This window comes from Physella acuta, unplaced genomic scaffold, assembly GCF_028476545.2.
Source record: "Physella acuta isolate Inbredline_101_S28 unplaced genomic scaffold, ASM2847654v3 ptg001912l, whole genome shotgun sequence".
Classification (NCBI taxonomy): domain Eukaryota; kingdom Metazoa; phylum Mollusca; class Gastropoda; family Physidae; genus Physella; species Physella acuta.
The window spans coordinates 22,006-44,792 of NW_026733417.1; the positions used below are offsets into that span (position 1 = coordinate 22,006).

A 22,787-nucleotide genomic window follows, 5' to 3' on the forward strand; every position below is an offset into this window, starting at 1 on the left:
GTAATTAAACTTACATTTATTTTCAAATGATGTACAATTAAAATATTGTTAAAGTTTAAAAAAAAACAACACTTAAAGTTTAGTGTAAGGAAAATAACGGACACAAATATTTAGCACACAGCACATGTATTTATCATCATAGGCATGTACACATGAAGTTTTTGTTGATGAGCTATCAGTTGCCAGATTATTTTTGGGGGTCGTCCATAAATGACGTCACACTCGTAGAGAGAAGGGGGAGTCTGTAATTTTGTGACGGTGTGTCTTGAGGGGGAGGGGGAGGAGGGGGTTCAGATAGTGTGACGTCAATTTTTGCATTTTAAAAAAAGCAATATTAGAAAACGGGTTTTAGCCGTTATTTCGCGTTTTAGAAAACTGTTTAAATAAATTGTAATAGGAATTAATTAAAATACTCTATGATGACAGAGTTATGACAAGATTTTGGAAAAATATCGATGTTTTAAGAAAAATTCAACATCAATTTTGAGGGGAGTTGTAGGCTGAGGTGTGACGTCATTTTAAGGGGAGGTGTCTGGCTTTTTTTGTGACGACGTGTGACGGAGGGGAGGGGGGGGGGGGTAAAAATCGTCAAAAAAAAAGCTTGATGTCATTTATGGATGACCCCTTTCTGGATTTTAGAATAATAATTCAATACCTAGCCTGTTGGCTACACTTGAATTATATTAAAATCAATGAGTATTTTATCTAAATTGAAACATGTAAATTAGTACTTTAATTTTAATTTTAAAAATTCCATTAGAATATGCATTTTTATTTTTAAAAATATATATTGTTGTTAAGTGAACCAAAATAAGTAGGCCTATATTTGATTTCGTCTCTGTATTTTATTTCTTAGTGCGCCAATTTGCTAAAACTGGATTAAAATAAAACTATCCTTGCACCTTGGAGTCTATCACGGCCTTGTGTGTAGTACAACGTGTAGTTTACTGGTAGATGTTGCAGTCGTACCCTCCACACTCTGTCCTGCAACATTTGAGGATCCCCGGGCAGTCGTAATCGTTACGGCAGTAGTTGACTGCGGGCGGGCAGTGAGGGGGGATGTAGGGTGGGACAAGGGGACAGAAGCCAGGCTTGCCCAGCACTGGGCAGACGGGGTCGCGGTTGATGGCTGGTAACCCCGGGGGAGGTCGTCTGTAGCAGCAGTTGCCGGATCCGGCACCGTCAGGAACACAGGCAGAACCGTACGGGCAGCTGTTGGGGTGGTAGGGGACGCATTTACGTTCTAGCAAAGCTCTGGGGAAGAGAACACATTTGTTGTGAGCATAAAGAGGGGTTGGGAGAAGACATTGTTAATCAAATAGTAATGTAAACACATAGTATTATAATGCAGCGCTGAAGGTAGAAATTGATAGATAATAAAATTCTGTATTTTCTGGGACTTTTTTAAACAAAGTTTGTTGTAAACATGAAGAGCAAAGTTTCTTCCAGACATCTCTTCGGGGGAAGGGGGGGGGGGGGCAAAAAAGTCTACCGCCCGCCTCCCCGAATGAAATGGAATTTATATAGAAAATATATACTTTTAACAGTGTCCGCACCCCCCCCCCCCCCCCCCGAAAATTTCAAGTGCCCCCTCCCCCCCCCCCCCCCCCCCCGAGAAAAAAGTCTGGAAGAAAAACTGATGAAGAGGTGGTTGTAGACAGACATTGTTAATGAAATTGTAATGTAAACTTTGAATATTATTACAATGCCGAAGGTAGGCATATGTACGTTTTGAAATACCAGTAAAGACATGGTTTAAAGTGTGTTGTAAATGAATGAAAAGAACAAAACCAATATATTTTTTTGGAAATACGGATTTCGTTCTAAATAGGGCGTGTTATTTTTGGTAGCTTATGCCCTAGTAAGCGGCAGATTTCTTTTAAATATGTAAATAGTTGCGGCGTAAGTGATTCCGCATTGGTTCCAAAAACTTAATTTAAATTAATCCCGTTCTGAGAGTGCCAGACGCACCGTGAAGCAGTTTAGAATTCTACAACACAAATCTTCTAATTGGCTGTACAATGTCTATTTAGCCAGAATCCAGCCAATATTTAAATCCCATCGACGTACTAACCAAGCTACTACAATTGTAAACATCTGTACAGAATTAACAAGGGGCAGTTTACATGGGCGGCTGCTGAAGTAACTACCCCTCTCAACCCGCCCATGTTAACTTAAGTTCTAGCATTATCTCACCTTACCCCTATGAACCCGCCCATGTTAACTTAAGCGCTACAATTATCTCACCTTACCCCTATAAATCTCGCCCATGTTAACTTAAGCGCTACAATTATCTAACCTTACCCCTATGAACCAGCCCATGTTAACTTAAGTGCTACAATTATCTCACCTTACCCCTCTGAACCCGCCCATGTTAACTTAAGTGCTACAATTATCTCACCTAACCCCTCTGAACCCGCCCATGTTAACTTAAGCGCTACAATTATCTCACCTTACCCCTCTGAACCCGCCCATGTTAACTTAAGCGATACAATTATCTCACCTTACCCCTATGAACCCGCCCATGTTAACTTAAGCGCTACAATTATCTCACCTTACCCCTATAAATCTCGCCCATGTTAACTTAAGCGCTACAATTATCTCACCTTACCCCTCTGAACCCGCCCATGTTAACTTAAGTGCTACAATTATCTCACCTTACCCCTATAAATCTCGCCCATGTTAACTTAAGCGATACAATTATCTCACCTTACCCCTATAAATCTCGCCCATGTTAACTTAAGCGATACAATTATCTCACCTTACCCCTATAAATCTCGCCCATGTTAACTTAAGCGCTACAATTATCTCACCTTACCCCTATAAATCTCGCCCATGTTAACTTAAGCGCTACAATTATCTCACCTTACCCCTATAAATCTCGCCCATGTTAACTTAAGCGCTACAATTATCTCACCTTACCCCTATAAATCTCGCCCATGTTAACTTAAGTGCTACAATTATCTCACCTTACCCCTCTGAACCCGCCCATGTTAACTTAAGCGCTACAATTATCTCACCTTACCCCTATAAATCTCGCCCATGTTAACTTAAGCGCTACAATTATCTCACCTTACCCCTATGAACCCGCCCATGTTAACTTAAGCGCTACAATTATCTCACCTTACCCCTATAAATCTCGCCCATGTTAACTTAAGCGCTACAATTATCTCACCTTACCCCTATGAACCCGCCCATGTTAACTTAAGCGCTACAATTATCTCACCTTACCCCTATAAATCTCGCCCATGTTAACTTAAGCGCTACAATTATCTCACCTTACCCCTATAAATCTCGCCCATGTTAACTTAAGCGCTACAATTATCTCACCTTACCCCTATAAATCTCGCCCATGTTAACTTAAGCGCTACAATTATCTCACCTTACCCCTATAAATCTCGCCCATGTTAACTTAAGCGCTACAATTATCTCACCTTACCCCTATAAATCTCGCCCATGTTAACTTAAGCGATACAATTATCTCACCTTACCCCTATAAATCTCGCCCATGTTAACTTAAGCGCTACAATTATCTCACCTTACCCCTATAAATCTCGCCCATGTTAACTTAAGCGCTACAATTATCTCACCTTACCCCTATAAATCTCGCCCATGTTAACTTAAGCGCTACAATTATCTCACCTTACCCCTATAAATCTCGCCCATGTTAACTTAAGCGCTACAATTATCTCACCTTACCCCTATAAATCTCGCCCATGTTAACTTAAGCGCTACAATTATCTCACCTTACCCCTATGAACCCGCCCATGTTAACTTAAGTGCTACAATTATCTCACCTTACCCCTCTGAACCCGCCCATGTTAACTTAAGCGCTACAATTATCTCACCTTACCCCTATGAACCCACCCAATATAATTTAAGCGCTACAATTATCTAAACTTACCCCTCTGAACCCGCCCATGTTAACTTAAGTGCTACAATTATCTCACCTTACCCCTCTGAACCCGCCCATGTTAACTTGAGCGCTACAATTATCTCACCTAACCCCTATGAACCCACCCAATATAATTTAAGCGCTACAATTATCTAAACTTACCCCTCTGAACCCGCCCATGTTAACTTAAGTGCTACAATTATCTCACCTTACCCCTCTGAACCCGCCCATGTTAACTTGAGCGCTACAATTATCTCACCTAACCCCTATGAACCCACCCAATATAATTTAAGCGCTACAATTATCTAAACTTACCCCTATGAACCCGCCCATGTTAACTTGAGCGCTACAATTATCTCACCTTACCCCCATGAACCCGCCCATGTTAACTTAAGCGATACAATTATCTCACCTTACCCCTCTGAACCCGCCCATGTTAACTTGAGCGCTACAATTATCTCACCTTACCCCCATGAACCCGCCCATGTTAACTTAAGCGCTACAATTATCTCACCTTACCCCTCTGAACCCGCCCATGTTAACTTAAGCGCTACAATTATCTCACCTTACCCCTCTGAACCCGCCCATGTTAACTTAAGTGCTACAATTATCTCACCTTACCCCTATAAATCTCGCCCATGTTAACTTAAGCGCTACAATTATCTCACCTTACCCCTATAAATCTCGCCCATGTTAACTTAAGCGCTACAATTATCTCACCTTACCCCTCTGAACCCGCCCATGTTAACTTAAGTGCTACAATTATCTCACCTTACCCCTCTGAACCCGCCCATGTTAACTTGAGCGCTACAATTATCTCACCTTACCCCTCTGAACCCGCCCATGTTAACTTAAGCGCTACAATTATCTCACCTTACCCCTATGAACCCGCCCATGTTAACTTAAGCGCTACAATTATCTCACCTTACCCCTATAAATCTCGCCCATGTTAACTTAAGCGATACAATTATCTCACCTTACCCCTATAAATCTCGCCCATGTTAACTTAAGCGCTACAATTATCTCACCTTACCCCTCTGAACCCGCCCATGTTAACTTAAGTGCTACAATTATCTCACCTTACCCCTATGAACCCGCCCATGTTAACTTAAGTGCTACAATTATCTCACCTTACCCCTCTGAACCCGCCCATGTTAACTTAAGTGCTACAATTATCTCACCTTACCCCTATGAACCCGCCCATGTTAACTTAAGCGCTACAATTATCTCACCTTACCCCCATGAACCCACCCATGTTAACTTAAGCGCTACAATTATCTCACCTTACCCCTCTGAACCCGCCCATGTTAACTTAAGCACTACAATTATCTAACCTTACCCCTATGAACCTGCCCATGTTAACTTAAGTTCTAGCATCATCTCACCGTGGTTGGGTCTGTTGGCCAACGAGAACTGTGTAGATGTAGTTGTTTCTGTTGCACACGTGATCAATGCCTACACACAATAAATACACAGCGGTCATGTTATCATTTTTATTATTATTATATATTAATACACTATATTGTAGAAAATGAAAGTATTAATTTTTAGTATAATCGTCTTTACTTATAGATCTATATCTCCATAGCCATCAAACAAAATTATAATAAAATAATTTTTAAAGAGAAGACGCTAAGTCCTATGCAAAGTGTGGTATAAGAGATTTTTCAAGACAGGGGAGGTAACTTTAAATCATATAAAGAAGATTTATTTTTACAAAAATGTTGTGACTCACATCACAGTCACTAGTTTGAAAATAAATTCAAGTGAGATATCACAATAAAATTTTAATTATGTTTATTTAACTGTTTACCTTTGTGAATTAACAATTGGGATAGTAATATTAAGCCCCTCACCACGATTAAAGCTAAAGAAACGTCAGCCGGACTCACCCCTCGGGACACAGGGCACACAGAGGGGGCGGGGAGGACACACGGGGCTGTTGCAGGCCTGGATCACTCGGCACACGTCCCCGGGCAGGCATCGAACGTTCTGGCACAGATCCCCGGACGGCTGGGCGCTGGTCGGTGCCAGCAGAGACACCTGGGATAGGTAGAAACTCAGGTCAAGGTCAAGGCTAATGACGTTATACAGATCCAACGGGGTTTCGATCTCAATCCTCACTCACTGTGATGGAATGCTCTACCACTTCAACCAAATCATCAAGTTTCAGTGAATGTCTATCTACTTGTTCTAAACTACAATTTCGGGGTTTCTATCTCAATCCTCACTCACTGTGATGGAATACTCTACCAATTCAACCAAATCATAAAGTTTCAGTGAATGTCTATCTACTTGTTTTAAACTACAATTTCGGGGTTTCGATCTCAATCCTCACTCACTTTGATGGAATACTCTACCACTTCAACCAAATCATAAAGTTTCAGTGAATGTCTATCTACTTGTTTTAAACTACAATTTCGGGGTTTCGATCTCAATCCTCACTCACTTTGATGGAATACTCTACCACTTCAACCAAATCATAAAGTTTCAGTGAATGTCTATCTACTTGTTTTAAACTACAATTTCGGGGTTTCGATCTCAATCCTCACTCACTTTGATGGAATACTCTACCACTTCAACCAAATCATCAAGTTTCAGTGAATGTCTATCTGCTTGTTCTTAACTACTATTTCAAGATTCCGCTGCTCTCTACAGCAACTGCAAGTTAATCATTAGATGAGCCTACTCGGCTATATTATGTACCTGACAAATTAAGACTTAAATTTAAAATATGGACACAAAGCATTGATTGCCAACCCAGAAAATATCTAGCTCGATTTTTAGCGAGGCAACTCAGCTCTGGTAGGTACCTAGCTTCAACAGTGAAATCCTGAGTAAGGACACTCAATATTTTCATGTGATAACTTAAAAGAAAAGCCCAACTCTAGTTTACATGTAGAATTACAGCCCCGCAAGGCTAATCTTTTTTTTTTCTTCTTCCTATTTAGTTTTGGCTCACTGAAAGCCTGGCATTGTGATCAATGTTAAAGCGTGCCTTTATCATCGTTAAGACCTATCTTGATTGGAGTTTGGTGTGTTGACTTTCCTTTTCAAAACATTAGAACCAGAACATAACATACTCACAGTAGCATAACTAAAACGTTAGGCATCTTAAAGTCAGGACAATCATAAGCATCAGAACAACAACATTAACTACTCACTAACACCAACAACAGCAAAACTAAAACGTTAGCACCAATGTGTGCACAAACACAACAACATTAAGTACTCACCACCAACAACAGCAAAACTAAAACGTTAGCCATCTTAACGCCACGACCAATGTCAGCAACAATCGATCTACCAAGAACGAGCACTCCGACCTCACAAAACGCAACTTTCGTATTTATAGCAACCTCGACTGACAGCTGATGGTCTAGACGGCTTAATTTGACTGTCCTTGTCCTTTACAAACTTTTTGGGTGACATTTTTGACAACAGTTCGATCGAAAAAAGATGTATCGTAAATTTATGGAGCACAATGATATGATCTAGGTTACAAGTGGCGTAATTTAGGTTGGGTTGCTTTCTTTGAGTCACCAATAAAACATAGGCTACTTCATGCTTACCCTCTAAATAGCACGCACAGCAAAAGATGAAGCAATTTTTTAAAAGGGGAATTTGACAGTTTGTTAAAACCATATACTACTGAAGTGTGGTTATGTCCCTTTGGGGACTTAATGTGAGTGAAGAATCTATATATATAATTCACTTCTGGGATCAGTTAGAAAACAAGCTGCAAGCGCCTCCTTGCAGTCCCCTCTCTTTCTCTCTATCGCTATCACTACCACCCCCCACCGCACCCCACCCCAACATTGTCTGGTGAGCGGTGTTCACTCTAAATTTTTACAAAGCTAAATGTTTACAAATCGTAGAGCCGTACAGCCGGGTTTCTATTAGGGGCAGATAATTTAGTTCGATTTTAAACCTACAGGAGGTAACTAAGAAATAACTAAGAGGAGGCTGCTTTCACGGGGGGGGGGGGGGGGGGGGGGGTAGGGTCGGGGTTAGGGGAAAGGGGGGGGGGGGGTTAGTGTTTTAAAGCAAATATTTTCAGTGGCAGCATTGGTACTGTCGAATTTACAATTATGAATTACTGAAAAGTAGAAAATAAAACAACTAAATAGCGGCGTATGATACGCTGCGGGTCGGCTCGTTATTAATATTATAGTATAATTATTATATCAACATCCCTGTCTCTGGCAAGCACCTCTTCCGAAGTAAGTCCACCGTCCCCCAAACGTAATAGAATTTATAAGGAAAGTATTTACTTTTACCAGTGCCCCCCCCCCTTCCGCCCCTACCTCAGAGAAAAATGTCAAAAAGAAACACTGGTATTGCCTGCTTCAAGCTCATGTCGTCACAAGTTCTCTAGCCTGCCCGTTTTCCGCCTGTCCTTTATTATGTTGCTGTTTTACTGCATGATGGTGATGCTGGCGTTTGTCCTAACTAATCGCCTTCTCCTCCACCTAATAATTTTCTAATACTCTTTACCGAGACGGGGAAGGCAACAAATTTATCAAACTGTTTGAATTTAACTTCGAACAATGAAACTAGATTTATTTCATAGAATACATGCTCCTCGCATAGCTGAATGGAATAAGAAGAAGAAATATATTTTTTAAATTTTCATTTTTTTTATAAGGATCTTTAAATTGTACAGATCTACATTATTTTTGCTGGAGTCACCGCCCCTGATAAATTGCCAATCCCAATGGAAAATTGTCAAGTACTCTAATAAAGTACGACACCGCCTCGACTCCTCACCGTCCTAGTTTAGGACACTAGCGTCACCTCGCTGCGGTGTAGCACGTACTTTGTAACTAAGATTTATTTCCACGATGAACTCAAGAGGTGGACTAGGATCACGACTTTGAACTTGTCCGTTCAAATTGGGTAAATTCTTGATTAGGCCTACAACATTTTTTAAAAGTCAATTAATCTAAAATGGTAATACGATTTTTTAAAGATTATTAGCAGAAATTGTTAAAAAAAAAAAAATTCCAACAACGAATAGTTTTACTATATCACCTCATAGTTTTATCTATGGACATTGAGATGTGTTTTGCATCGCGTTTTATCTTCAATAACGTTAGCCAGAATAGTTTTTGTCCCCCCCCCCCCCCCCCCCCCATAAATTTCGTTTGCTCATAAGTGGTAGGTGTAATCTAAATAGAACAGGGTTTTAAAAAAAAATGAAAAGTTCATCCTGAGCGGCATTACTGCATTATATCCATTATATCAATTATACACTAAGTTTCGGCATTACTGCATTATATCAATTATACACTAAGTTTCGGCATTACTGCATTATATCAATTATACAGTCAAAGTATGCTTCCTTGGCTGATTTAACTTTTTCTGTATCAATGTTGTGACATTGTAATTAAAGCGCCCCCCCCCAATTCATTCCAAATGGGGTGTATAAATACCAGAGAGGGGGCAGCAAATTACATAGTTCGCTCCAGAATGGGTCGCTACACCTACACCAAAAGTTCCAAACGACCTGTATGCAGCCACTAAATATCAGGACCATGTATTTATGGAACCAGTATCATAGTGTATCCATACAGGAATTAACAACTGATAACACTAAAAGTAGGGGGGGGGGGTCACAGAGAGTAATAAAGGTGGTGGGGGTTTGAGAGGTATTAAAAACAAAAGTCAAGTATAAAAAAACAACAAAGTCTTTGGGTAAAAATTCATACATTTATTATAGATTTTTTTTTAAAAACATAAATAATATAAAATATGAAAGCAATTAACTGTATTACAAACTAAAAAAAAAGACTTAGAACTTACTTGTATCAATAAATTGATGTTCGGATCTAAATCTAGAAACAATACTGAGAAAACTAATTATTTTGAAAGCATAAAAAATGTAACAGTGTTTGCTAGGGCTGAACAAAGAAAGCTTAGCAACAGCTATCTTCACCTTTTACAGGTAGTTCCCAGTTCAGTGAACATGTCTCTTCATCAGCACAACTTAAAGGTATATATCTCAGATGAATTACTTTTTTTTTACCTAAATCAGCCTCCAGGTGTTGGGTGTTTTAATATGTTTATGTCAAGGATCTCAAACAACCTCAGTGTTAGTCATTTCAGCTTTTGACATATATATATATATATATATATATATATATATATATATATATATATCTATATATATATATATCTATATATATATATATCTATATATATATATATACATATATATAGATATATATAGATATAGATATATATATATACATATATATATATCTATATCTATCTATATCTATATCTATATATATATATATATATATATATATTTATATATATATATATATATATATATATATATATATATATATATATATATATATATATATGTGTGTGTGTGTGTGTACATTGAGATGAAAAAACTGGAGAAAGGTTAAAACAAATGAACAATTTGGAAGAAGCCAGCTTTGGCATTGTCTTGTTGGGGGTGAAACTGGAGAGATATCACACAGCTCAGATTGTTTTAGTTGACCATGCACTGTTTCTTGTTTCAAATTTTAAAGTCTCAGTAGATCATTTGGTCAAAACATGAGCTCTATTAACTGGGGGAAAATGAAATACCTTAGGTTATGTTATTTTTAAAATTTCATAGTTTAAATTTGCTTTTCATTAAAATTAAATAACTTTCTTAACAAATTAATCAATGATTTTTTTTTATAATTATTAGCAAAATTTTAAACAAATTTTAAAAGATAATACTTTGGTATCATAGAATGTGGGCTTATTTCAATTGTCAACAGAAATTTTTTTTTTTCAATTCAGACATATCTATTTGTATTCACTATCACTTGGTTTAGTCATTTATTTAACGAAATATGAATTTTATCTATACTTACTCAACTGTGGACAATGAAGATAAAAACTAAAAGATTGCTATATGCTCTTAGCATAATTAATTTGATGCCCATCTTTCACACACACAACTATATAAATAACTAAAATTTATCACAACATTAATGCAGGAAATAGTTAATTTTCACAAATTCATTATAAAAGCAGAATAATACAATCACAAGTATAGTTTACAAAAAAGAAGACAAAATAAAAGAAATTTGTAGTTAGAAAGACTTCTTGTGTATCAATACCCATATGTCGTGTAGCTGAACTCCACTCTCAATGTACACATTGGCTACACGCTAAGTTACATGATAAAACCAGTGAGCAAAATTTGAATGAGCATGTTTCATAAAGCCTAAGTGCATTGGTTCCTAGTCTAGTCGTGAGTTCAACTATTCTCTAGATCTATAACATTTGCTACAAATTTTATTGCAAAATTATGGCATAGAAGTTTTACATACACATACAATTTTAAAGATTAAAAAAAAATGTACAATGTTTTTGGGTGGATCAGAGAGTAAAGGTATTCTTAACAATGGTATACAACATGATATTGTGGGTAACTCCACTTGCATGAATGATTCCAGGTACCCAGTTTAACTGAGTGGGCTCAAGCTGATCAGACATTGTGTACAGAGCTTTCAAGATGATGGTGTTCAAGCAAACTGCTCAGCCACTCCATTGCTAACCATAATCAACAGCTTTGTAATAAAAACATGTTGGTTTATTAAAACATATTTCATATCACAACATTACACTCTAGAAAGAATTGTTCCCATTTTGTTAAGTACATGCTACTATACTAGAAAAAGTTGTGTAAATAGATTATTTTAACTATCTGAGCTTAGACAAGCCTATACATAAAACTAAAATTAAAAAAAAATAAAAACCCTGAACATTTTTAAGCCTGCCATGACACACAAAATTATAACTTCCACTAAAGCAGAAATGGAGGAAATATACCAGTGACACTCTCTACACTTTAAATAAAATGCACGCATTGTTAAAATTAGTATTTACAAATAATACTGTGAAATAAAGCTAACTCTCTAATATTTCTTTCCCTAGTATCAAAATTATTTTTAAAATAGGTCTTGAAAAAAAAAAAGATATTTTGATTTTTGAAATATGTAAGCAAATACTCAATACAAAGAATTTTTTAAAAAAACTGTTTTATGTGCAAAATAATTTATGTGTGCTCTGATTTAATACATAGCAATGTTAACCTATCCAGAATATTAGGAAGTAAACATAAATGCCTATAAATTCTTAAATTATAATTTTATTTAAAAAAAATAAAACAACAGAAGAGATGTTATGTACACAAAACAGTAGCATAAAAGTAGAGTCATGTAGTGTTAACTGAGTGTGACATTTGTTCATTGTACTCAATATGAGTTAAAAACTGAGCTTAAACCTAGTTATGCAACAAATATTCCCTTATCTATTGCACAACATGTTAGTAATATTGAATTGTAAGGGTTTAGCTCATGAGCTTTCAAATTTAAAAAATTCAACTCAATAATTTTTTTAAAGAGTTAAAGTGTGTTACAATAAAATCTGACAGATTATTTTGTGTATTGTATTCAGGGAAGATAAGAGAACGAAATTATTGCTGCTAAAGAGAGTTAAAAACATATAGCAAACAGAAATATAGGGAAAAATACAAGAAAATTGATAATTCTCAATGAAAATTCAACTCAATAATTTTTTTAAAGAGTTAAAGTGTGTTACAATAAAATCTGACTGATTATTTTGTGTATTGTATTCAGGGAAGATAAGAGAACGAAATTATTGCTGCTACAAAATGAACTAAGGGAAGTAATCCTATAAAATATGTAGACAGGTCACACAACTGAGAATCTCAACTTGCTGAATGTAAGCCTGCACATCCAAAGCAATTTTTTTTAAAAAGTAAGCACTGAATCATAAAGTCAGCACATAGCTGAATGAGATCATGAATGATAAGGTGAGGTAAATATAATCATTAGATATATTAAAAAATGTCGTGAATCACAAATTGACATGTTTTACAGTTAATTTAGAAAAAATTCTCTATTTACATTGATTATAAATCAACTTTTAAATTCTGTGTTTTTACTTATTAAGGGAATGGGTTTATTTGTACATTTAAAAATAAATTTTAAATTCAAAAAACGTTAAAAACGTATACAAACAGAAATATGGGGAAAAATACAAGAAAATTGATAATTCTCAATGAATTTTATGAAAATTTAAAAAAAATAATAATAAGGAAAGGACTAACAAAATGAAGACAGACTTTTAAATTCTTTAAACATAAATAGGAAAATAAATTATCATTATAACAACTTTCTTACAGTTTTTGTAATTTCATGAAAAGATTGTTTAAAATATTAAATAAGTTAGGTGTGATAAAATGCAAGTGAAAGCCGCTACGTTAAAGATAATCCATTGCATTGGTGATCATATAGGAAAAAAGTTCAGGCTGGGCAGACTTCTTACAGTCAAGCTACATGGTTGAATCTCATCAACTAGGACTAGAATAAAACCCATAAAATTGCACAAACAGGAGGTGACCATTATCAGGTGGTGACCTCTATCAGGTGGTGACCTCCAACAGGTGGTGATCTATTTGTCCATCAACTGAGTCTCAAACAGGTCCAGGATCCGCTTGATTTCTTTTCTAGACAACAGGTCAAGGAAAAAAAATCTGTTTGGGTAGATTTTCAGGTAAGGTGATGGTATGCCTCAAGAAAAAAAAAGAAAACAAGGAAAGCTAAAGGAGACAAGGAGACGCAGAGCAGAAAGACAACTAACAAGAGCAAGCCAAGAAAATTGTTTGAGATCAGCAAAAGGTCACAAAAGGCAAACAAAAAAACAAAAAAAAAATATGATGAATAGAGAAGTGAAAAAATAAATTAAAACATGTATAAATAAATCAAAAGCAACCTTACACTGGCCCCCACACTCTCTTTGGAGCAGAAAAAAATTGAAAAAGAAACCTACTACAAAATTATCCCATTCCTATAAAAATCAACTCCTTATTAGAAAACAAATCATATAAACAATCTGATTATAGCGCAGCATTGATCAACTCAAAGTTATTGTTTGAGAACCAAGGATACATTTGTACAGCTAGCTGTTCTACTGGTCCCATCGCCATACTCAGTTCTTCACACTTCGCCATCAGAGCATACATTGACTGAGGACATTGGAAAACATAAACAGATACACATTTTTTTTATATGCAACTTTTTGTGTTTTATAAGTATGTAAGCAAAGAGAATCAGTATTAAAAAAATTGATATAGCAATATATTAACCAAGCTATATGCAATTCAGATTAATCAACAACGCAAAATATGCCTTTTGATAAAAAAAAATAATAAAAATGTTTGAGGGTATCAAATAAAAAACAAACTCTACTAAGCTTATTTATAAACGCATGTCTCAGAAAGATCCTGCGAATTCGCTGGCCTAAAACCATCAGAAATGATGTTCTATGGCAACGGACAAATCAACTGCCAGTGGAAGTAGAGATCCTCCAGAGAAAATGGAAATGGATTGGCCACACACTCAGGAAGCCTGTATCCAGCATAACAAGACAGGCCCTCACCTGGAATCCACAAGGCAGGAGGAAGAGAGGCAGACCAAGAAAGACCTGGAGACGTGACCTGGAAGAAGACACCAAGAAGATTGGATACACCTGGGGACAGTTGGAGAGACTAGCCCTGGACAGAGACGTCTGGAAAGCTCTTGTCAGCGGCCTATGTCCCAGTAGGGACGACAGGCAAACATGACATGACATGACTAAGCTTATTTAACCAAATCATGAGATGAAATCAAACTCCTAGCTTAGAAAAATTTAGCGTTAATTTTAAAAGTTTTATATTTGATTTAAAACCACAACAAATTACCTTAATACTAGCATCAACAAAATCAAATAAACCACAAAAAACTACCTTAATACTAGCATCAACAAAATCAAATAAACCACAACAAATTACCTTAATACTAGCATCAACAGAATCACAAGTTATGTCAACTGATCGCTTGTATGCATCTTGACAACCAATAGTTAAAGCTGACATCTACATTACAAATATAAAAAAAAACAAGATACAAAAAAAATAAAAATAATAATATAAGTTTATGTCAGCCATTTTCGGCAATAATTTAACATTGAAAATACCAAACACATAATATCAACTCTAATTTAAAAAGGATAAAAATAGAATCTGACCTTGTGTAAATTGTTACGAATGTTACCCATCATGAGGTCAAGGTTGTCAGCTACCCTTCGCGCATGATTTTCCAGCTCAATAACAGCGGCAGCATCAATTGGTGGAATGTCATCTGGACTTTGCTGGAACTGGCTGCTCGGTGACCTCGAGACACCGGAAGAGGTGGCGAATGACGTGGATGAGGAGAAGGAAGTCACGCTGCGGACACTAGAGCGACGACTATCTGTGCTAACTGTATCCGCTGTAAACAGAAGCGCAACTCAGATTATTTCTTTTATAAAAAGGTAGTACTTTTATACCTATGTGAAATAGAAATAAATCGACTAATTAACAATCTGTTATGCTAAATAGGAAAACATATGACTATGTTATCTTTAATGCACTGTGCTGAAAATATAAAAAGATAAATAGATAACCAAACTAGCTGTAATAATTTGAAAATAAATTTATTGCCAATAAAACATTTATTCACTAAACCCACATTTCTATTTCAAATGTTCATCTTGCTATAATATGACTTCTAGTATTTTAATACAATTTAATTTCATTTAAAATACATAGGCTATAAAATATACTTTTTTTTACTGTACATTAAAAAATAATTAATTTTACAATAACAAAACCTATTTTTAGTTCTACCCACTTGTTTCTCTAGTACTGATAAAATTTGCAACTTTGGCCTTAACTTGTCTTAAAGGGTTCATCTTAAACAGGACAATAGCACTTTATACAGTAGTTATTTAAACAGAATTTAGATAATAAATCCACAGTTGGTTTATATATGCACAAACACCAGCTCACAAGGTTTGACACAATGATGTAAAACTGCACAGTTTTGCTTCAAATATCACTTAGGAATAAAATGTTTTAAAAGTTAACAGAGGAAAAAAAAAGAAGGGGAAAAAAAACAGCATCACATGCTTATCTCCCCTCCCTCCCTGCACTGAAGAAGTAAGTCACATGATGTTTTACCTTTTAAAACAATGCCACCTTTAGCTATATAGATGCTATATATCTATCTAACAGACAGGGTATGCTTTATCTTAAAATACATGGATAACTAAATTTGTTCAAGGGTTTTATCATACAATAATGATGTTTCTAAAAATAAGGTAATTAAAGCTTTTTTTTTAACAATGTAATTTAACTTTTTAAAGTCTTTAATACGTTTGTAATTGTGGAAAGTGTAGAACAAAATATGTGGTGTGCTTTCAAAGAAATCAAATACATTGTAATAATTGTTTCTGTTCAAGCTTATTAATATGTGTGTTTCTTTCAGGCATCTGTCATATGATGTGCAACTTCTCTCCCCCCCCCCCCACCAATCTAGAACATGCCCAACCCCTCCCACCCTCCACTGAATGAAATAGAGAAAATATATAATCAATCATCTAGGTATATACTTAAACCAGTGACCCTCCTCCCCCTTGAGAAAAATGTCTGAAAGAAACAATGTAGCGTTAATGGGTAGTGCTTATGAGATTAACTATGAAATGGCAATATAATTATTACTTAAACTTAAATACAACTTTTTTTTTTTATTTGATATCAATTATACACACTGACTTTATAATTTTACCAAACAAATAATTTTGTTTTCTTTATCAAAATTTTTTTATTTAACAACATTTTTATGCCAGGGTTACATGAATACAATTATGATAAAGTGGGAGTAAGCTCCCCTAATTTTTTGTGTATAATTAGTTATACTGGGTAAAAATAAGAATGTTGGGATAGCACTTCCAGGGGAATTAGCTGTAGAAATGGTAGGTAAGTTTGTGACAAAACCACTTTTTTATCAGGAAAATACAGATATGCAAAAAGTTATGAGAATAGAAAATTAATTATCGAATTCTGAAGGTTTATGAGAAAGAGGAAACAGAGTAAAATATTCTACAAGAACGTAAAACTAACTGTCACTACTGTTAGACTAGTTGGATAAGCGAATGAAAATTAATTATACCAACCTACGTAAGACATGGGACTACTCTGTTTGATTTTTTCATGCAGGTCATCAGCTACAAACTGGATCATGTCCCCTTTCCTTGTTATTGTGCCTTGTGGCAAGCTGTTAGACAGACTGCCCCCAGGCTCCACCAAACGGTCATCTGATGCTTTGATATCTATGGGGCTGCTCCCACCCTGAGACGGCTCAACGTGCTGTCCGTCCATCTCCTCATCGCTACTATCAAAACTATTTTTAGAGTCATTTTCATAGACGATATGGTTGATTTTTCGTTTTTCTTGTTTAGATGTCTGGAGCGGCCAGGGTAAGGAAAGACTTTCTGGCCTCAAAGCATTGCTAATTTCTGGAACGGCGTCACCGGAAGCACCAGCGTTCACTGACAAATCAGCATCAGCACTGTCAGGGGTGATAGTGGAGCTATTCTCATTGCAGCTGTTTGTGTGTTGGACTGAAGACTTTCCATACATGTCTACAGGCTTGTCAAGCTTTGTCAGACCTTCAAAATTTTCCATCGAGTCCGAACTCAGGCCAGATTTCCCATTTAGCTCCGACTCCACATCAGAGTAGCGCAGAGTTTTCTGGGAGGACAAGGAAATATCCGGTGAAAAGTCTGACGCTGTTGGGTCCTCGTCTGTGTTTGATTCATTTTGTGCTGGACTTTTTACGTTGGAGCTATGACCACTATCGCATTCTGATATGGAAGAGTTACTGGTGGATTTATCCATTTGATTCATTGTGGTGGTATCTTTCAAATGGATATGATTTTGATTTATAATGGGTTCAGGATGCAAACCATTGTGCAGCGTGGACATATTCAGAATTTCTTGTGTTCGTTCAATGGAGTTGCAATGATTGCCTCAATCATTATTCAACAATCATTAGACATTACACCTAAAAAGATATTAAAAAAACATAAAAATATTATAGTGTGTATTTTCATTACATTTGCTAAATACTACAAGATCTAAGTTGCATGTAATAAATATATTTATTACTATTTATATATAAAATATATTTGAAGATATATTATAAAAGAACAGAATATATGTAGTACATATGTACACACTACACAGTAGCTGCAACATAAGTTTTAAATAATGAACAAAAAGAATCATTCTGTGTCACCAAAATTAAATTACATGCAAAAAAAATTATCATAACTTTTTATAGTTTCATTGAATAGAAAATAGTCCGTACTTAGGCAGTTCAATAGCTAATACCCTTACTTCGATACCCCAAAAACTTAGACTATTCTAAGAAAGTTGTTAGGTCATTCGTTTCCCAACTTCACTGTTTGTTTATATTAACATCACAGTTCTTACTTATGCTAGACGCACATTACTAAGATGGTGGCCAGTTGATAAAGTGGTAGAGGGATGATTTTGAAAGCATCATCAATTTTCTATAGAAATTGGAACTGCCAGTTCCTATTTAAGTCTGTTCATTAAGAATTGTTAGATGCACTTATGACCTAATTACTTTATTTGTTATAAGAGTGGTGTATTCACGAAGTAAGCTTTTTAATGCTTTGTGTTCACCAAATTAAACTATTCCTAAACACAGCTGAAAAAAAAAAGGGGCATAGATATACAATAGATGTTTGAAGGCCTTAATTTTAATCAGATGACATTATCTAGCAATAATTCTATGACTATGAGCAACAAGTAATATGAAAATCACTACTCAAAAATGCCATTTTATTAATATTATTATCTTATTGATGAAAATTAATCACTGGAAAATGTATGAATGCCACTCCAAAATCCAATCACATTTGGCTAGATTTATTAATTTTTTACTATTATTTAATGTCATGAGACACCAAAAAGTAGAATGCTTTTCTCATTTCACAAGGATTTTTATAACTTTTCAAACAGAAAGTAGGGCTATAATAAGTTGGATTGTAGTTTTTGTACCTAACCCTAATCCTAGCCATTGGTCACTGCGCATGCGCAGAACTATCTTTTGCCGACTAGGTGGTGACGTTGGGGCAAAAACACTTTTTCCAAGTAATCACTTCGTATTAATAATAGCCTAGATCTAGCAAATACTAGTGATTAGTGATTAGTTTGGCCTACTAAAAAAATAGGCCTACTACTACTACAAGTACTAGACTCTAGTAGGCCGTTCGAATTCACAGCTTCCGGGTTTGTTGTTTTGAAGCCATCTCACGGCTCATGCGCTTACCAAAAATGGCGACCAGTTTCGCTTTCACTAATGGGTAGAGGGATAAAACTAATGATTACGAAGCCATCGTTAATTTTAGACATCGGAACTATCCGTTTCTATTTAAGTCTGTTGTTTAAGAATTGTCGGATCTACTTTTGGCCTAATTTCTTTGTTTGTATTTAACGAGGCCGTCGAGAGAAAGTCACGCTTATTTAGCTTGCGTTTCAAGTCGAATTAACTAAAGCAGGTGCGCTCGACAATAACTTTTTTATTTTTTACAATTTTTATAACATCTTTACTATCAAATAAAAATTGAATTGTTTAATGAAATTAGGGTGAAAACAATACATTTGAGGGTGTAAGTGATCACCCCTCAATAATGCCATTTTATTATATTCTTGTTTGGTGAAAACGAGGCGCGGGAAAATGTGTGCCGCGCAAGAATCCAATCATTTGGCTAGATTTATGACTGTTTTTTATGTCATACCTAAAAATAGAATGTTTACGCTTTCTTCGTTGATGATCGTTTTTATTATTTTTTAAATTGAAAGTATGAATTATTAGTTAGATTGCGGATTTTGTAACTTGGTATACTTACCTTTTATCAATTTAAAAAACATAGCATGCTAATTGTGAACAAATATAGTCATAAAACACAGAAATATAAAGTTATAATTGCGATGTGCCACACCCGGGCCACACCCCCTCAAGAAAGCATGTGTTTATTAAGCTGTTTATCTCACTTTACAACAGTAATTAAAATTAATTTTCAAATTTTTATCACTTATTGGGTAAGATTAAGCACATGTTTACCAAAAATAAAAATAAAACAAAAGCAAATTCTGTTTTAATGAAGGTCACGGGTGAAGTTTTTTTTTCCTTCTGTCACGTTCAGTGGAGGGTGCCACAGGCTGACCTGACTTTGGAATTTTTTTCAGTAATAATGACTTTGCACAGAAAGTTAAAATATGCTAAATTAGCTTAGTTTACTAGTGTTCTAGCTATTATTGATACATTTTTAATAAAAAAATCATTCTGTAATTCTCATCAAACAGCCTAGACTCTAGTCATTACTAGTGAATAGTTATTAGTTAGCCTACTTAGGGTAAAATCTTAGTTTAGCGTCGTAAATTCGGCCAAAACTAGTAATGTAGGAGAGAGTGCAATAATGAATATGTCATTAAATATGAGTATATTTTCGTATATTTTGATAAAATATTATAAATAATTGAATAATAGATCACCATTTATGGTTAAATCAATTTAAATATCCTGAAATTAATTTTTATCAACCCTGTTCGAGATAGTAAATTTACTATTAAAAACAGCAGCCATCTTAAGAAAATGTTATTTAGAGTAGCTTCCCTTTCATTTCTATTCGTATGAAAATGTATTTAAATATGATTGTCTTGTTGTATAGTCCGTATAACAAAGCATTTTTTTTTTTAATTCTGCTCTTTAAAAACTGAATGTCCTAAGAAACAACTTTATTAATTCTAGAAGCATTGTGAGATGCAACTTGTATCCATGTTTTAAATCACGTTTTTTTTTTACTAATGTTTATTTGATCTTACTATTACTATATAGTTTGAGTTTTTTCTTATTGTTTGAATGTTCACTATTTTCATTTCAGGTTTTTCTTTTCATCAGTTAGATCTAGTGATTCTATCGTAACTTATGACATTTTTTTTTTACTTCTCTTTACCTTAATTAAACCCCAACCTCCGTCATATTTTTGTTGTCAATGTCACAACAAGTCATAAGGGGGCATCCATAAATGACGTCACACTCGTAGGGGGGAGGGGGCGGGTCCGTAATTTTGTGACGATGTGTGATGAGGGGGAGGGGGGGGGGGGGTTCAGATGTTGCGACGTCACATTTTTGCATTATAAAAAAAGAAAAAAGTTTTAATAAATTGTAATAGTTTAGACAAGATTTTGGAAAAATATCGATGTTAAAAAAAAATTCAACTGCAATTTTGAGGGGGGTTGTAGGTTGAGGTGTGACGTCATTTTAGGGGGGGGGGGTCTGGCTTTTTCTGACGACGTGTGACGGAGGGGAGGGGGGGGGGGAGGTAAAAATCGTCAAAAAAGCGTGACGTCATTTATGGATGACCCCTAATGTAAAAAATTACGCTTCGCTCTGCCTTATCTAAGATCTCTAGCCATAATTTTGACAACAATAAATGTTTGTCATAATTTATATATACAGAGAGACAAAATGTATTATCCACCAGCTTCCCTCGTAAAACATCATCTAAAATAATCAGCCACTCCACCCCTTAAGTGCGTGTTGTCATTATGGTCGATCGCAAGTCTCCACCTGCCAGACACATTTTGGTTATCCTTTGTTGTCAAATTGTCAATATCAAGTACCCAAGTGAGTGATATGGGGTTGTCCATAAATGATGTCACATATGATTTGCTACGGGAGTGAGTGAAGATTTGTGACGTCAACTCAGGCGGCTTTGCAATTTATGACGTGTCGGTCTCATGAAAGGAGGTGAACGGGGAAAAATACCTATGTGGTTGATGGAGAACCTCTATAATGCTTTGTTCAATCAAAATAACGATAAATAAGCATTAGTATACGTATACCTTGCTTAAAACGAATTATCATAAATGTTGCAAGCCTGCTAGTTTAAGACATTTGGCAAAACGGCCTTAACTTAACACATTATCCCCGTCAAAAAGGCTTGCCACCAAATGCCTGCCGACGAATAAGCCGCGTCTAATGCGGGGCGTTAGGAATACGGCCATTAGCATGGGCCGCGTTAGAGCACCAGTAGGCTATCGCGCTTTGTAAGATGACGTAAATATTTAAATTCAATTTCGCTAAACTGCGCAAAAATTTAGTAATGTTCCATCGTTTGAGGAAATTTATTTTCTTGGACTTAAATTGAAATATCATGTTGACTGTCTGGCTCATAATTTCCGAATATCACTTTTAATGTATCAAGATTCAGAACTATAATTTACTTTAATATAAGTGTCATCTTATCGTTTATTGTGCTTTTTATAAAGCGCGGAGCAGCTACAAAATCGGACGGCCATCCTGTTTTCACCAAGCTTCTTTTGGAGCTTAATATGGGTAGTCTAGTTCTATACGGTGTGAGCTTAATACATTTTTAAAGGGCCGAAAGTCTCAAGACAGCAAGCTTGCTTAAATGGACGAGTGATAGATGTGTTAGGGGCTGTTTAATGAACACCAACTTATGTAATCAAATTAAACGTCGCAAAAGCGTCAAAAAGGCAGTGCTTGTTGTTGTTTTTTTCTATAAAATTAGCCTAACGGTCGGCGGTACCGCTACATGACGTCACGTGCGAGCGTTAACTCGGTGACGATGTGCTAAGTGGGGGAATGAAAAAGGTAGGGTTCAAGAAATGCGACTCAGCAAGCTTTTTACATTTCTTGACCCTTCTTAATAGTTCTTTCGTCCCCACTGAGAAAATGGATCACCAATGAATGACGCGTCATACTTCTACAGCTGGTCTTTCTCCCACAACCATCCCGTTTTCACGAAAAAAAAAACCTGACCCGTCTCCAAAATCACATCGCTGAGTTCTACTCAACCTCTCCCCACCACAAATCACAATTTCTATCTGAAACAATATGTTCATGTTTGCTCTGTAATAATGCACGCTGTCATT

At 35.8% G+C, this 22,787-nt stretch overlaps 1 protein-coding gene and 1 long non-coding RNA gene across 2 annotated transcripts; both read right to left on the reverse strand.

Moving 5' to 3' along the window:
- Nucleotides 1–877: 877 nt before the first annotated feature.
- LOC131931199 (uncharacterized) lies at nucleotides 878–5,933 on the reverse strand. Its single transcript, XR_009384255.1, has 3 exons — nucleotides 5,788–5,933; nucleotides 5,281–5,350; nucleotides 878–1,254 (listed from the first exon to the last, which is right to left on the reverse strand). It is a non-coding gene; the product is annotated as an uncharacterized LOC131931199 (long non-coding RNA).
- Nucleotides 5,934–12,927: 6,994 nt separating this feature from the next.
- Nucleotides 12,928–17,780, reverse strand: LOC131931197 (uncharacterized). The gene is made up of 5 exons (XM_059287905.1): nucleotides 16,970–17,780; nucleotides 15,002–15,243; nucleotides 14,766–14,849; nucleotides 13,885–13,961; nucleotides 12,928–13,442 (listed from the first exon to the last, which is right to left on the reverse strand). The coding sequence occupies exons 1-5, from the start codon at nucleotides 17,778–17,780 to the stop codon at nucleotides 13,388–13,390; spliced, it is 1,269 nt and encodes a 422-aa protein (XP_059143888.1). The 3' UTR covers nucleotides 12,928–13,387.
- Nucleotides 17,781–22,787: the final 5,007 nt, after the last annotated feature.